Raw genomic sequence first — 16,735 nt, 5'->3', positions numbered from 1 at the left:
TCCAGAAGAGAAGTTTCATAGATTTAAAATATTCATGATATACTATATAAACATTTTTGCAAACTAAGTTTAAGAGTATTAGGCAAAAAATGTTGTTTAAAGTAAATCTTCACAAGGCAATGGCTATGTATTCTCTTATAAGATGTGGATATATATATATATATATAATAAACCAAAATGGACTAGAGTGTGATATAAATTAAAACTGACAGAAATTCAGCAATTTGTTCACCCTTAATGCAAGTATTCCCCTACTGAATTTCAGTAGCAATGAAATAATTTGGCTCATGTTAAAATGAAAAAGTTTCAATTATTTGATATATTATCAAATGGTGAATATTTGAAAAAAAAATCATCTATTTCAATGATATCTGAACAATGATATAATATATTATTTACAAACAACTGTAGGTCAGTTTCAAGAAAACACACAACCTATGGCAGTGATGGCTAACCTTTTGGCCATCGCATGCCAGGAGTGGGGTGACCATGGGGAGGGGTTGTGCATGCACCCACACCCATAATTCTATGCACCCCGCACATGCATGTGTGACACCCGCCCCCACGCACCACCTGCTCCTGGCACACAATGCCCCAGTAGGCCCGTTTTTCTCTCTCCCCTGGCTCCAGAGCTTTTCTAGGAGTCTGGGGAGGGCGAAAATGGTCTTTCCGACCACTCCCCGGAGGCCCTCCAGAGGAGCTGAGCTCACGTGCCCACCGATATGGCTACATGTGCCACCTGTGGCACGCATGCCATAGGTTTGCCATCACTGACCTATGGTATAAATTATGGCCAACATCAATGGGAATCCCATAAATGCATGTCCACACATGAAATCCAAGTACAAAAAGAATTTGGAAAAGAATGAGATATATACAAATAAAATATTTGGAAGACATTAAAAAATGTTTCCAAACCAAGTTTGTTTTTTTAAACACAGACTCACAGAGAGACGCAGACACAGACGCATGCACGCACACACAATTCGCCTAATACTGACAGGGATTTTGAAAGCAAAGTGTGGGTGATCTATGCAAGTGATCTTCATCATAACCTGGCTCCTGTGGATTTACATTGTCATCCAAAGCAAATCAAAGAAAGCAGCAGGACCCTACACATTTAATCAATCATGAAGCTTAATTTATAAGCAGAGAGGGATTTTTTTTTTTTGAAGGACTGCCAGATCTGTTTTGAAATATTAAGCAGGTACTGAGTTACCATTACTCAACTGTCATCGTTCCTTGTTTTCTTCTTGCGGTTTTAAAATGCTTAAATATAATTTTAAACTTTGACTTTAGTGAAACCATGAAAAGAAACCATCGCATCTTAAGATGCTTTTTAGCAAAGTAAATAAGTAAATAAATTTAAGGACTGGCATCCTTAAATGGCTTGGGGCTTAATTGCTTCTTTAGATTTGAAGGTCTTTGTCCTCAAAATCAGATTAGATTGGGGTGGGGGGCAGAGTTAATTTGAAAGAAAGCAGGAATACACAAAGAACACAGCAAACATAAAAAGCACCTCAGTCTTTTGTATTATATTGTTTCTGATTATCTTCTCCATGTCAGAGAGAGTTCTGGTACAGATTGTTGGAAAAATGAATAAAGTGCAGATAGGAATTGAACACTAAGTCTTTAATAGTATTACAAAGTAAGTATGTCTGATATACTATTCCCTGGAGATCCTATAAAACCATTTATGAATGACTTTGAGCCATCTTGAAGGCAGTAGAGCCAAGACATATTTTTGAGAGTTTATTTTTTAATTCTGTAGTTTAAAAAGCAACCAGCAATAAAGTATGTCTTTTGGACAGAAAAAAATAGCACAGAAAACATGCTGAGCCCAATAAACTGTTCATTTTAGTGTTCTTTGTAGAAGGGCATCCACATTTTAGATGATTTATATGTTATAAGGCCACATCTTTTTCTTTTATAAATTTCTCACTCCTGTTCTTTACACTTGTAGAAGTGTATGTAAATATAGAAAGTTGCCTCACTATTCAATATGGGATAGTTTGGTGACCTAGCTTAGTACTGTTATTTTAATGCCTCTAACCGAGGTTTATTACATCTCATCAACTACTTATTTTCTTTTTAAGTGGTAATGCAGAAATTGAAACATGTAACTTTGATATATAAAATATGAATATTTTTATTTAGTTATAGATTAATTCCATCATTTATTCTTCCTATCACAAAATCAAACCGCATCAAGTTTTGGTTGATACTGAGACTCTAGAAAGAGTACACAGAAGAGCAACAAAGATGATTAAGGGACTAGAAGTTAAAACATATGAAGAATGGTTGCAGCAATTGCATATGTCTAGTTTAATGAAAAGATGGAGAAGGCAGAACAAGAAGAAATAGATGGCACTTAATCAAGGAGAGAACCAACCAAGAAGTAAGGAGAAATTTTTGAACAGTTGGAACAATTAATTAGTTGAATGGCTTGCCTCCAGAAGTTGGGGGTGCTCCAACACTGGAGGTTTTTAAGAAGAGATTGAACAATCATTTGTCTGAAATGATACAGGTTTTCCTGCCTGAGCAAGGGGTTGAACTAGAAGAACTCCTAGATCCATTTTAACTGTTATTATGTTAAGATCCATTCAACCCACTCAACCATGAGCTGGGCAGGAATGCTGGAATAGTGCTGTGGGAATTAGTGATTTTATACTGAAGTGTACAAGAAGAGAGAGACAACTGAAAGAATGAGTCACTGAAAAATATTTCACTGAAAAATATTTCATCTTTGTACAGTAACTTGGCAGCTTGCAGTCCATCATGTAAAAAAAAACCACTCTTCATTTGTGTGTGTGTTTTGAGATTAAAATGCACAATAATTAGTAGAAAACAACACCAGATTTGTGATTTTGTGGAATGCAATCAAATCTGGATTTAGAATAATGAATAATAACAAAGCAATTTGTGTGTTTGTGTGCATGTGTAAAAGTGAGAGATAGAAAAAAGGAGCATATCACAATATTTATGAATAATTAGAATGAGATAGCAAAGAAATGATGATGTATATATGACAGAAAATGTTACTGAAAATAGTTTTTATTAATAGGACAACACAAATCCATTGCTAATAAAATATGTTCTAATTTATATTACAGCAATATCCAATGTATTATTTTAAAATTATTTTAAGAAAACTCATACAATTTAAAAACCTCCAAATAAACAGATATTTAATTTAAAATGAGACTTTCCTTTGGTCCTATATTCATTTTTTAAAAATCATCAGTCTCCATATGCATTTTTTTTAAGACAGAAAAGAACTCCACTCCACTCAAACAGTAAAATATATATTTTGCCATTATATACTTATTTTTCCTGAAAAACAAGTTTTAAGACTGCTTATTTCACAGCAAATAAAGAATCCTAAAGACCTAGGGACATGATCTGACCTATCTAATTTGCATAATCAAAGTTCCAATTTTATATACTGGGCTTATAAAAGTATATGGGCAAAAACCTAGTTTATATACCGTGCTTATAGTCTGGAATATTCACCCAATCCAATTACTATTAACAACATTCAGGAATGAAAGGCAATCATAGGGTAGCTAAAACATAGTGAAGTAGAGTAACTGCTGGTGTTGAATATGCAGTTTAATTGGTTAAGCTGGATTCTAAACCTGGATGATTGTAGCTCATAAGTATAAACCAATGTATAGGTTCTAAATACATTGACCAAGCAGAGATAAAAATGAATAGATTCTCCATCAAGAACCATCCTATAAGGTTCTTTCTGGTGAACCTGACTATCTGAACACAGGAGAGCCTGAAGAGTCTACATTTGAAATAGACTAAATAAATAAATAAATAAATAATTTTATTGTCATTGTATGTGTATACACAGTATACCCATACAACGAAATTCACTTAACACCCAAAGACCAGGTCCAACACACATAACAATCCCCAAACACACTCCCACTCACCATAATTCTCTACCCCTAAACCACCCAAACATCCACACAACAGATCAAGTAATTCTGTCCAACTGCTCACTGATAGTGGCCCTTTAGTTCATTGTTGAATGCAATTTTATCTGGGATAAAAACTATTCAGAAAACGTGTGGACTAGTATTCATTTGTTAATTCTTTCAATCATGTAATGGCTCTCATAAACCAGGAACCAAGATTATCTTCATTAAATTGTTCAGAACTACAGAAAATAGTTCTGTTCGCTGTGCAATGCCCAATAAACCACAGACCAAGTTGGAGATTTGCAAAAGCTTTATTCTGCGCAGAAAAATGACACAGGGGGATCATGCCCATTAGGTCTGTGCAAAGAGCACTCCTGTAACAGTTTTTATAGGTACTTTTCCATAAACCTACCTTAAGCCAATATCTCTTAGGTCTCCTATGACCTTATCAATGTCTATTAATATTGTTTTGCTTGCATTTCAATGTAACATGTAGTACCCTATGCCATAATTAGTACATTAACAACCCCCACCCCAGTTCCTCTTTCCCCAAGCCATAATCATCTATTCATGTACTTGTGACCCTCAGGTTCTCTATTCATGCATTCACCTTGTTCCATTACTGCATTAAGAGCAAACATGAGCTGAGGATTTTACTAGCTAAGCTGTTTCCATTATTTCTTATGCAGTAGCAACTGATTGGAAAATGTCTGCAAATAATAATTCCCTGTAGAGACTAGAATTTTAGGGAAGGGGTCTTATGGCCTTTCTTTCAGAATTCTAGCCTGAATATTTTAGCTTTGGCATAAGTTCTTATGTTAATTTTTGTCAATTTTATGGATAGGAGTAGCTACATATATAAAGGAAAGACTTTCAGTCTTCCATTTATATCATTGAAAACATACTTTATGTAAAAGATATACATTGTATTAGTGATGATGTTACTTATATCTCAGTTCTCAACCCTCAAAGATATGATGACCTAATAGTCATCCCTGATTTAGGAGTAAATCATGAGTGTCCCTCCCTGCCCCCACCCCAGCAAAAAAATAACAACAACTAAAGAGCTACAAATCTACAAGTATTCTTGTAGAGAAACATTTGGAAAAATCATTACGAAGTAATTTAAGGATTTCACTGGAATAATCATTGTAAACGGTTACAAACAATAACAACAATAACAATAACAATAACATGTTGAGGTAATCAGCTGATGCAAAAGGATTCTGCCTATCAGCTGGCATATCATTCGAATATACCCTGCAAAAAAACTTTGTTAAACCAGAATGAGCTTTGATAAATGTCTAAACTACTCATCTAGCCAGTTGTTAAAACTTGCACCATCCAATGAAGAAGAAGCTCAGCACATACAGTACAGAAGCGCTGAATGGAACTGATTCCACTGTCAATGTACTCTATCATCTTTAGGCAGCATCAGCTTCAAATTTCCTTGGGTAAAATGCCTTTAACTGGCCAAGTCCTTAGGTGCTTTCATATTTCTTTAGCCATGAGTACATGCTCCTTTTTAATAGTTTCTTGCCATTTATTTGTTTGTTATATTTATTTGCCATCTATCTTGCCATGGCGCTACTCTAGGAGCTTACAACAATAAAAAGGAAGCAATGAAAAGAATGTAAGCAGAAGTTATATAAATCCAACAATGCTGTAAAAAAAGTCGCATACCCACCCACAAAGATATAGGTCCAATTCCACCAATCTTTTTGAAATGCTTTCTACTTTTCACTGTCTATCTTTATGTAGTGAAGAGGCAGCTTCAGATAAGACTTGAAAAAACCCTAATTTTATTTCATTGGATTGGGTTGAAAAAGCCTGACTAATCCAAGTTCACCCAAATAATTCTGTGCAGAATTATAGCAGAGAACTGAACCAAAGAGACCCCAAACTAAGTCTATGTTGATGGCCACACCATTGCACTAGCTATCGGTTTATAGAGCAGCATTTTTCCTTAAATATGTATGCATCTGGGTGTTATTGAATTGCAAATTTGATTTGCAGCTGCTATGTAGATCTTTGCCAATTTGCTAATAAATTCAAACGTTCCTCAACATTATAATCAAACTGCATTATATATGAAAGAGCTGTTCTTGTTATTCCATTACAATGGTCATTTATAATGTATTGTAGATATAAGAAAATGGCAATTCAACTTAAGTACACTTAAGTTCTTTGAGCAGGGGCTGTATGCTACTTGATGTAAATAATGGTGGACTGATAAGACGGAGTTAGTAGCAGACACAGCTGGTTTAGTGTATAAAGAGGGAAGAGATGGGATAGCACCGTGATGGTGAACCTATTGCATGCATGCACAAAGTGGCACATGGAGCCGTGCCACCTGGCACGTGTGTCGTCATCCGTTCCTCTTTTGGATTTGTGATGTGCATGCACGCATGATGATCAGCTGGCCTTTTTGCATGTGGCAGTGCCGAAAACTAGAAGAGCTGGTCTTCCATTTTCCTGCATGAACATGCGTGCCAGCCACACATATGCATGCGTGCCAGAAACCCAGAAGAGTAGCTGGCTGAAACCGGAAGTTCAGTAGCTAAAACTGGAAGTTCGTTTTCGGGCACGCACATGTGCCCTGGGCAGCTCCTCTTCTGGGTTAAGGCCCAGACGTGCATGCACACACTCCCTTTTTGGCACTCGGTGCCGAAAACATTCACCATCATTGGGATAGCACATGGCAGGGAATAGGAAGTAGGAAAATCTAAGAATCCATTCAAAGATTGAGTGCCGCCACATATAAAGTATCTAGGTAGCAGGAAAGCATAGTAGGAAGCTACTGGAGGCTTGTTTTGCCCTGCTTGCGTGCGGGTCTTTGAAACACAAATGGTAAGTTTTCATTCTAATTTTAATTAACACTCATAGCAAATATACTAGATTCTTACCCAGAAATCCAAGTGATTATACTTGCATTGCTGTTGAGAATATCTGGGATATAATAAGTAAAGGAACAAATAAAAGCAATAGTGTTGTTGTTGTCTATTATTAACAGAGGTGGATTTCAGCAGCTTCTGACCAGTTCTGGAGACCAGTAGCAGAAATTTTGAGTAGTTTGGAGAACCGGTAGTAAAAATTCTGACTGACCCCACCCCCATCTATGCCTCCCGAGTCCCAGCCGATCGGGAGGAAATGGGGATTTTGAAGAAACCTTCCCCTGGATTGGGGAAGGAATGGAGATTTTAGACTATCCTTCCCTGGAGTGGGGTGGGAATGGAGATTTTACAGTATCCTTCCCTTGCCACGCCCACCAAGCCATGCCCACCAAGCCATGCCACACCCACCAAGCCACGCCCACAGAACCAGTATTAAAAAAATTTGAAACCCACCACTGATTATTAGCAATAGCAATAGCACTTATATACCACTTCACAGTGCTTTACAGCCCTCTCTAAGTGGTTTTTACAGAGTCAGCATGTTGTCCCCAACAATTTGGGTCCCCATTTTACCCACCTCAGAAGGATGGAAGGCTGAGTCAACCTTGAGCCTCGCCACCGATTACTTGCCTAACCAAGGAGAAAATGTGGATAATGCACATTTTGCATTACCCACAAGAAATAATGCAATTTCTAACAAAGAAATGAAATTGTAACAGTGAAAGACTTTACCCTGACATCTGCTTTGGAAAAATGACCTGCATAGATTATCTTTCCAGGAAATTCCTGACTCTCCTTGTTGACAACTTTCTCCTTCAAAAGGTAGAAGACACAAAAGAATCAGCTATACTTGAGTGTATTTGATACAATGGGTATATTTGATACAATCAGTGGCTAAAACTTAGCTGAAGAAGTGGAAATAACAAGAACAATAAAGCAAAGTGACTATAATGTAAGGAGTTCATTTTTAAGGGAATCTAAAACTGACCATCAAACAACAAAAAAGTGGTTTTTTCCCCCCTTCAATTCTTAGAGCAATAAGAAGAATCTCCTAGCTCGATGAGTTATTTGGAAAATGAGTTTAAAAGCTGTTGAAATCCTTAAAAGGGGTTTCCAGAAGCATAGTTGCTAACAATATCATTCTTTTAAAAGAAAATCACAAAGAAGTCAAGATAGCTAGACCTTAGCGATGATCTGAGAACAACCACAAATACATTACTGTAATGGAAAGACAGACTTGCAAACAAAAATCAAGATATTGACCCAGAAGCAGCTATTTTGCCATTCTAGAATCCATGATTTAAGAAATTCAGTGATGTGCCATTTAATAAATGCTTATATGAATTCATTCCCAAGAGAATGCTGAGGAACCATTCAGTTAATAAGCTGAATGGAGTGGGGCGGCGGCGGGGTGGGGGGTGATTTACAATTTATAAGGCTAAAGCAGGGGTGAAATCCAACAGGTTCTTACAGGTTCTGGAGAACCGGTAGCGGAAAATTTGAGCAGTTCAGAGAACCGTTGTGGAAATTTTGAGTAGTTCAGAGAACTGGTGGGAATGGAGATTTTGCAGTATCCTTCCCCCAGGAGTGGGGTGGAAATGGAGTTTTTGCAGTATCCTTCCCCTGCCACACCCACCAAGGCCACTCCCACCAAGCTACACCACGCCCACCAAGCCACGCCCACAGAACCGGTAAAAAAAATGGATTTCACCACTGGGCTAAAGAATTGGTTGGCCTGATAGGATGAAGACTCAAACAGGCTGACCTTGTTATGAAGCAGCATTGCTTGGAAGTATAGCTAGTTAAAACACTGGCCTACATATAACGTCACATAAAATAGTGCTTTCTGCTAAAATGAGTGTTGATATATTTGGATTTATAACAGACAGCAGGGAAAGATAAATGAATAATACAAGTGCTGTTATCTGATACACTGTGGATTATTTGGAGAAGACTAGCTGAGAATTGCCCTCATTTAGAGATGCTTCAATTATACCTTGTTTGCTTACTAAAAAGCTGTTCTGCAGTTTATAACAATAATATTATATCAGTTAATAATTTCTTGGAAAGCTTGTGCCAGATCAATCAGGTAGAGTATATTCATTTGAATAATAAGAATTTTAGATAAAGCATTCCCACAGCTCTGATGTATCTGCCTGCTGTTATTGTGCAGAAGTAAGTCAAAATTTACTAAGAGATGTTTTGCCAAAAAAAAAGTCTATTTTAATTTTTCTATTAAAAAAAAGTAAGACTGGTTTGCAGAATTTTTTCTAAATGGTCTTCATTTTTCTTTTTTCCTTTTGTGGTGAATCATATTTTTCCCTTGCAATGGGGAATTCAGGTTTTCAATGCTGTTACCATTTAGCAATAAAAACCCCATTAGTATTGTGTCCATCTAGAAAAAATTGAGGGGAGACATTGCTTTTTGGGATAGTGCCTTTTTAAAATTTTTGTCTGATGCGGGATTGACTTATTGTAAAATGTCCCATTTCTGAGTCAATCGAGGTGCGGTCTTCATTTCATTTCATCTCCTTCTATTTCAGTTTTTTTCCTCCTTTGGAATTTGTAAAAATTCTGCAATACATGGATGCATTGTCATGGATGAAAATTGGTTTGTGTTTCAAGTACTCACAAGTAACTTTAGTTATTCTAGTTCTGGAATAGAAGTGAAAAATATGAAAACTATAGGGAGATAAGTCCTGAATGTGGATAGATGTACTTGGATGTACTTAATTGCTTGCTGCTCAGTTAAAAATTATCAAACTTAATTTATGAAACTAAAAGCAAAAAGGCCTCAAGGAGAGAAATCACAAATATGGATATAGGTGAAGCAAGAGATTTCAACTTTGGGAAAAACAAATTATCTTTTCACATTCATCAAAGAATATTAAATCAAGAAACAAATTCATCACTATACACACAGACAATAATGTTCTCTAAATGATTTTCTCTATTTTATGTCTTCCTCGGGTTTTTTAAAAGGTTTAGAAAAATATTGGTGATTTTAAAGCTGTGTTTTTGCACAATTTTATTGCACAATATTTTGTACAATATTTTACACAATATCATGTGGGTAAAGAATAAACATTGATGGACTACAAGTTCATTCAGACTGCCTTTTTTCTTGTAGGTTCATTAGTTTTTAAATAAACTGAGAAGGGAAGTTTGTCATGTAAATATATTAAATGTCCTAATGTTGACAAACTGCATGTCTGCACAGCAATGACCTTAAATGAACAGCATTTGCAGTATTTCATCCAAAGAATTGGAGAGAAACTATGGCAGTATTCTGAATTGGTAGCTGGTATTTGTTGGAATAGAATCATGGAATAGAATCATTCTTAACCCTGGTTTCACAGATTTCATATAAATGCTTCTTTATTGATTCCTGAGCATTCCTGCTTCCAATCTGACCCGTGCTTCTGTACCTTTCTCGTATCTCATCCCTTTTTCCTATAATTGGTATCAGTTCTTCATTACAATTGTATTTTACTATGGTTGTGATATGAGCAACTCCACATGGAGGGACAGAGATGGAAAAAATGCATCCTGCTTTGACAACTTGTTCTGTGGTGGTATACTGAAAAACATAAGCCTTATGAGCTTATATAAGCGTGCTACTGCATCTATCTAAAGTGTTTCTTCCACATTTAAATGCTTTTAATTTTTTTCATAAGGCTGTGGTTTAAGAACATGGTTATCTTCCTTTGATTTATATGAAGCAATGATAAATGTTCTATAAAGCCAGAATTCATTAATCATTGTTACTAGATCTTCCAAACACATGAGAAGTCCTTTGGGAGAACGGCGGCATATAAATAAATGAAATAAATAAATGAAGAATGTAAATCAATATTGAATTTTATTTTGCAGTATAAACAATGTACTTATTTATTTTATAGCTAAATACTGTATAGGACAAGATGCAAGCAAAGTAGTCATTCATGGGATGAGATACCTGTAAAGATTTCTTTCTTTCACTGGGTCTATAAGGGCAATAGAGCTAAATAATATTTGAGGCTGTTAGTTCACAACTTAAAATTATTAATTTAAATATAATCTCAACTAAGTCAGCAACATTTCAGTTCTTTTATTTTTGTGGTTATGTTTAGTCAGGGTTGCATCTGAACTACATGCTGCTTTTCATCCCTACTATCAATGTGAATAGCAGACTTAAAAGGAGAGTCTCTTTCGAACTGTGTATCAGTAGGAATTTGGAAACCTGATCACTGTAGAATTTTCCTCACTGTCCCATTTCTTTGATTTATTTTCATGATTCAGTCATTGGTGAGTCATCTTGTGGTTTTTGATATGAGCTTAATCAATTTAGTTAGTATTTATTGTGTTCACTTAGAGTAAACATCTTGTGTAATATAAAAATTATTCTGAAGATATTCACAGCACAGGTGGCATAGAAATACTATCAGGAATTGACCTCAGCTTGAATTTTATATATCATAAATTATATAGAAAATGTACAGAAGCATTATACTCACAAGATGATTTCATGAAATATTTGAACGTACCTTGAATTATTTGCAAAAAACATAATAAAGGTAGGATACAAACTAAATAAAATAGATTTCTAACTTTACCTGAAGTCTTTCCATCCAAGTAGATCACAAGTAATATGAAGCAACTATAATTCTTGATTACCATATTTTTCAGAGTATAAGACACACTTTTTTCTCCCCTAAAAGAGGGTGAAAATTTGGGTGTGTCTTATACACCAAATGTAGCCAAAAATGTGAGGCATGGAGGAGACGATGGTCTATGGTAATCCCTGCAGCCTGGAACAGCTGATTGGGGGTCTTCTGGGAGGCCGATCCACCCGCCAATCAGCTGCTTGTGCTGAATCAGGCTGCAATAATGTGCTGAAGCTGACCTGGCTGTTCGCTATTTGCTGCAAGGACTGTCAGAGTTTGTAGCAGCAAACAAAACACAAGCAGAGGAGAGGAGTTTCAGTTTTAGTTTCAGAGATCAGCATAGCATGCAGCTTTAGAACAGTTGACCTAAGCCGAACCCAGGCTCCTTGCTGTCTCCTTCCTTATTGCTCACACAGCAAATACTGTTTCAGTTTCTAAACAGTCTCACACACTGACAGGACACTAGCCAGATTAATACTGATGGATGCTGGTAGGCAGAGGCAGATTTTTTTTTTTTATTTTCCTCCCCCAAAACTAAGGTGCATCTTACACTCCGGAGCATCTTATACTCCAAAAAAATACGGTAATTTGTTTAAATTTTTGCTTATTATGGTCTTTTGTACAGTACATTTACAGTAGATCTCAGGCAGTAGCTTACTGACTTGGGAAAAAGTAGTGTATTGATGCAATTAATTTGCACTTTTTAATGGAGTATGAACTTTGCATATTTTGCAGAACCGTTAGAGGAACTAAAGATCAGAAGTCACAGTACCGAACCATTACCAAAGCTGGAAAACAAAGAAAAAGGAGGTCATCATGGGTCATCTTCCAGAGAGCCAATAAAAGCTCAGGAATGGGATGGAACACCAGGACCATCACTTGTGTCTAACCGACTTGGAAGGTCTTCTGTTAGTCCAACCATGTTGGCAGGAAATAATAGTTCAGGTAGGTATAGTTAGACCCATTTGCATAGCAATACAATAAACAAATAGTACTATGGATTTCTAGTGAAAATATTTGTGAAATTCACAAAAATCAAGATTACTTCAACATGGATGGTACTTCAACAAAATGTAATTAGGTGATAATTATCTTTCTTTGGCCAAAATTATATGCCAAACAAGAACATGGTAATACTTGTCTAACTGCAACCTATTTTAATTCTTCTCCATTTTTTAATTTTCTCTAAGTTATTTTCTGTGTATGCATTCTTGTATACTCTTTTGTGACATTTTGATTAGTTTTATGAGTAATATTGCACATGTACAGGTTATAGTATTGCACAATTATTTTAATTGATGATCAATTTATCTACTACTACTATGATTTTTTTAACATGATTTTACTATGATTTTCTACTATGATTTTTCTAATACTATGATTTTTACTACTATGATTTTTTAAAAAAACTGCTACTATGATTTTCTATGATTTTTTTTAAAAAAACTGAAATAACAGACAAGAAATCTAATCCAAATATCTCTATACAACCTAAAAATAGTTTACTTTAGTTCATAACTATGATTTACTCACAATTCTGAACTTTTTGATAGCTTAATTTCTACATTTGTTGTTAGCTAAAACTTTTGGTTTTGTTCCAGTGAATTTATGAAACCCTAGTTAAAACTGAATTGTTGATTAGGAACATAAGTCAAGTATACTCTGAGTAAGAGGGAATTTCACAACCAGAATAATCTCTTATGGCTAGTGTATTGCTGGCATATAAAGAAGCCTCAGGAATATATCCCCACTAGATTTTAGTTGCTAGGCAGGTACAAAAGGGAGTTCACACTATACAAACAATATAAGGCATTATATGCCATTACAAGCACTTAAAACTTAGTAAATTAACAGCAACCTAGCCATGACAATTTGGACTGGCTGCAACTTCTAGCTCAACCTCAAAGGTAACCTAGGTATTGAATTGAAATTACCCAGTCAAGACCCAATTCTATAATCATGCTTTGTGAAATACAAGGAGCTGAATAAAACTAAACAAGTAGAAAATGTATGCTGTCTATCAAGTTTTCATTGCTTCAGATTTAAAGAGTGGGGGGAAGGCATGTGCATGGGGGGTACTAATGGACCACCAGAGGATAATGCTTCAAGTTGCTGCACCTTTTCCTGGGATCCCAAGCTATCCAGCTGCAGCAGAATTGTAGGAAAAACACACATTGGACTATTAACAGGTGCCATTTTCTCTTTGAAGCTAGAACATTGTAAAGCTTTGTTATCTACATACAACCATAGGAAATACAGTATCAGTTTTTTTCATGTGGAATTTGAACTAAAGATTAGAAGTATAAAAAGGAGATCAGTAGTCTGGAGACAATTTAAAAAAAATATATAGTAGTTGACTTCTCTTTTACTTGCCAAATCAGCTACTTCTGTATAAAAATTATCTTTGCTTGCTGTAAGGATGAGTAGAAAGTTTTCAGCAATGGAGCCAGCTGAGGCTGGTTTTACACCGTGAGATAAAGGAAACTCATGGTAGTTTTCATGTTTTGACTACAATGAAAATAGAAAGCAAAAGTCCATTCTCCCCTCCAAGTCCTCATCCATCCTAAAGTACAGCTGTGTTCTGGATTTTGTTCATTTTATCCTTCTGTTGTAGAATTGATTGTTGCTATTATGTGACGTTGGCCAATTAGGTCCAATTTTTTCCTTTTTATACATGCCACCTCCTTAAGAATATGCTGTTGCTTTTTCAGTGAAGACCACAAGGGGTTCACAAAATGGAATTCTTTAGTGAGCTTAATAGTAGATATTTTGAAGAACATTTTCTACAAGCTTATAGCTGCTAGAAGATGGTATTTTGCATTGCCATCTGCTGTTGGAAACATGCACTGCATCTCATTTCCAAATACTTCCAATATTATGTTGCCTATGTCTGGATGTTTTTAATAACTTAACATTCCAGATCTTGGAAAATCATTCAGCAAATCAATTAGAAAAACAGAATGCTTGCCAAATGCTTGCCAAATCATTTGGAAAAACAGAAAATAATGAGGGACCTATTCTACCTGATTCTTAAACTTAGATGTTATGATAAAATTATGGAAAAGGATGCTCTACACTCTTTCCCGTTTCTTCATTGAAATGTGATTTTAATTCACTTCCAAATATTTAATATATGAATATATATGATTATACCCCCACTATCCCTGTATACAGAAACGTGTATATACATAATCCCAATATTGCTGTTGTTTAAAGTTGCTGAATCAAATATATGAAATATAAATGATGTGCAAGGAGTATCTCCAAAAAAATAATAATTCTGATTGCAGTTGTGGAGACGTTCTGATCTTTGTATGGATGGTGATGGATTCTAATTTCTGTGTTCCTACATAGAAAGCCAGAGCCTCATATCCCATTGTATAGAAACGGCATGTCTGGCCTATTCCACATGCTGGATAAACGAGTCAGCTGAAAATTGAAGAAGCAGCCCCAACCTTCCTACTTTCGTTGACACACAATACTTAGGAGATGAGTAGAATCATTTCTGCAGATAAAAAGGTCTTCAGTGAGATATGTAATAAGTGTAGAAAATCAGTGGTGAAACCCTCAGCGGATTGCCACCGGTTCACTGCCCACGCATGTGTGGTGTGCACCAAAAGCATACTGTGCACACACATGCACAGTGCATGCCAAACACACATGCATGTGCACATGTGCAGTGTGCCAAACGCGTGCTTCATGCAGAAAAAGAAGGCTTAACAAGGTAAGTAGAACAGCGAAGAGGGGGAATAGCTGTGCCGCGCGATTTAGGTTCACTAGGAAGCAGGATTTCCTGCTTTCTAGTGAATATAAATCACGCGGCACAGTTGATTGTTGGAAATACTGGTTTGCACGAACTGATAGCTTTTATCACTACTTGTTCACCAGAACCGGTTCGAACCTGTAGCATTTCACCCCTGTAGAAAATGTTTCAAAATGAGTGCATAATGTCACAATGTTTATTTTAAAGAATGCTATACCATTTTCATGGCAGATAAAAAAATATTCCTAAAGTGCAGTCTATTTGATTGCCTACATCATTGCTCAGTTATTTTTTACTACTAACTACTATCATTACCACTACTATGATTTGAACCCTTTGGAACATCTTACATATATATGATTCTTTTTTTTTCTAAAAAGGAAATCCTATTAAGTAATTTTGCCTGCAAAATATTATTTGCAATATTAATTAAAATAATTGCAATATGAAAAATATTTACAACTGTTTGAATTTTCCTAGTGATCTGGACTACAAGGACCTAACTGTTTCATGTCTATGGGGATGTTTCCTATGTCAAATTGAATTAGTATGATGTGTCTCTGGAAGGGAAAGCAGTGATATTATGTTTTTTAAAAATTCATGTTGGAAATGTGCATATCTAATGTGTAGTATTGTGACAGCATGATTGTTGTAGTTTGTAGAATCGATTTTATATTCTTAAACATGCAAAAACAGCAAAATACATCTGAATGGTGGTGATGGTGAAGACTTTAAAGAAAAAACATGTATTTACTATTTTTTTTCTTTCCAAACTCTGATCCTCGAAGACTGCATGGCAAGTTTTCTTGGCAAGGTTTTTCAGAAATGGTTAGCAATTGCCTCCTTCCTGAGGCTCAGAGGGAGTGTGTTGCCCAGTTGGCTTTGTGCCTAAGGGTACAAGGGTAGAAAACACAGTCATCCAGTTTCTAGCCTGATGCCTTAACTCAGGGGTGTCAAACTCACATCGTCACAGCGAAATCACGTGACATATTGGGACCTTTTCCCCCTTCGCTAAACCGGACATGGGCATGGCCAGCAGCTGACGCATCCAGCCCGTGGGCCAGGAGTTTGACAGCCCTGCCTTAACTGCTATACCAACACACCACTCTAAACCCAAAGAATTAAGACTGCTACTTCAGTTCTTCAATACTTCAGCTTCTCCCAAGGAATCAATATCTTTGGTGCCAACCACTCCAATTCTCTCTAAATTGCTCCAAGGTCTGATTTTGAATGCTATAACTGGCCTGCAAGCTGCCCACCCTTGGTCTAGATGTTACTATTTAGTTTTGGAAACTGGCAACACACAACACACTCTGTTATGACAGTTTGAACTCTGAAACTTCTATAGGCTTAAATTAGGTCCTTAGCAAGTCACTGGCCTTTTAAAGAATAAACAACATTCCAATTTTCACAAAATGCTTCTTGTTTATAATTTCTGACCAGGATATAGGACAGACGCATTGCAGGACCTAGATTAGAAGTATTCTGTAGTACCTTGAT

The 16,735-nt window shown here is 36.1% G+C and overlaps 1 protein-coding gene across 2 annotated transcripts in view; it reads left to right on the top strand.

Annotated features, from left to right (window-relative positions):
* The window catches only part of NYAP2 (neuronal tyrosine-phosphorylated phosphoinositide-3-kinase adaptor 2), a 133,741-nt gene that overhangs the window by 85,828 nt on the left and 31,178 nt on the right, over nt 1–16,735 (top strand). For both annotated transcript variants that reach the window (XM_034439380.3, XM_034439379.3), the window contains exon 5: nt 12,208–12,417. In XM_034439380.3, coding sequence (XP_034295271.2) covers nt 12,208–12,417 — 210 coding nt within the window. The remainder of the gene's footprint in view (nt 1–12,207; nt 12,418–16,735) is intronic.

This window comes from Pantherophis guttatus, chromosome 6 (genome assembly GCF_059756535.1).
Source record: "Pantherophis guttatus breed Tessera chromosome 6, ASM5975653v1, whole genome shotgun sequence".
Classification (NCBI taxonomy): Eukaryota; Metazoa; Chordata; class Lepidosauria; order Squamata; family Colubridae; genus Pantherophis; species Pantherophis guttatus.
Note: the sequence above shows the minus strand (reverse complement) of the source record. Positions and strands in the feature narration are given on the sequence as shown.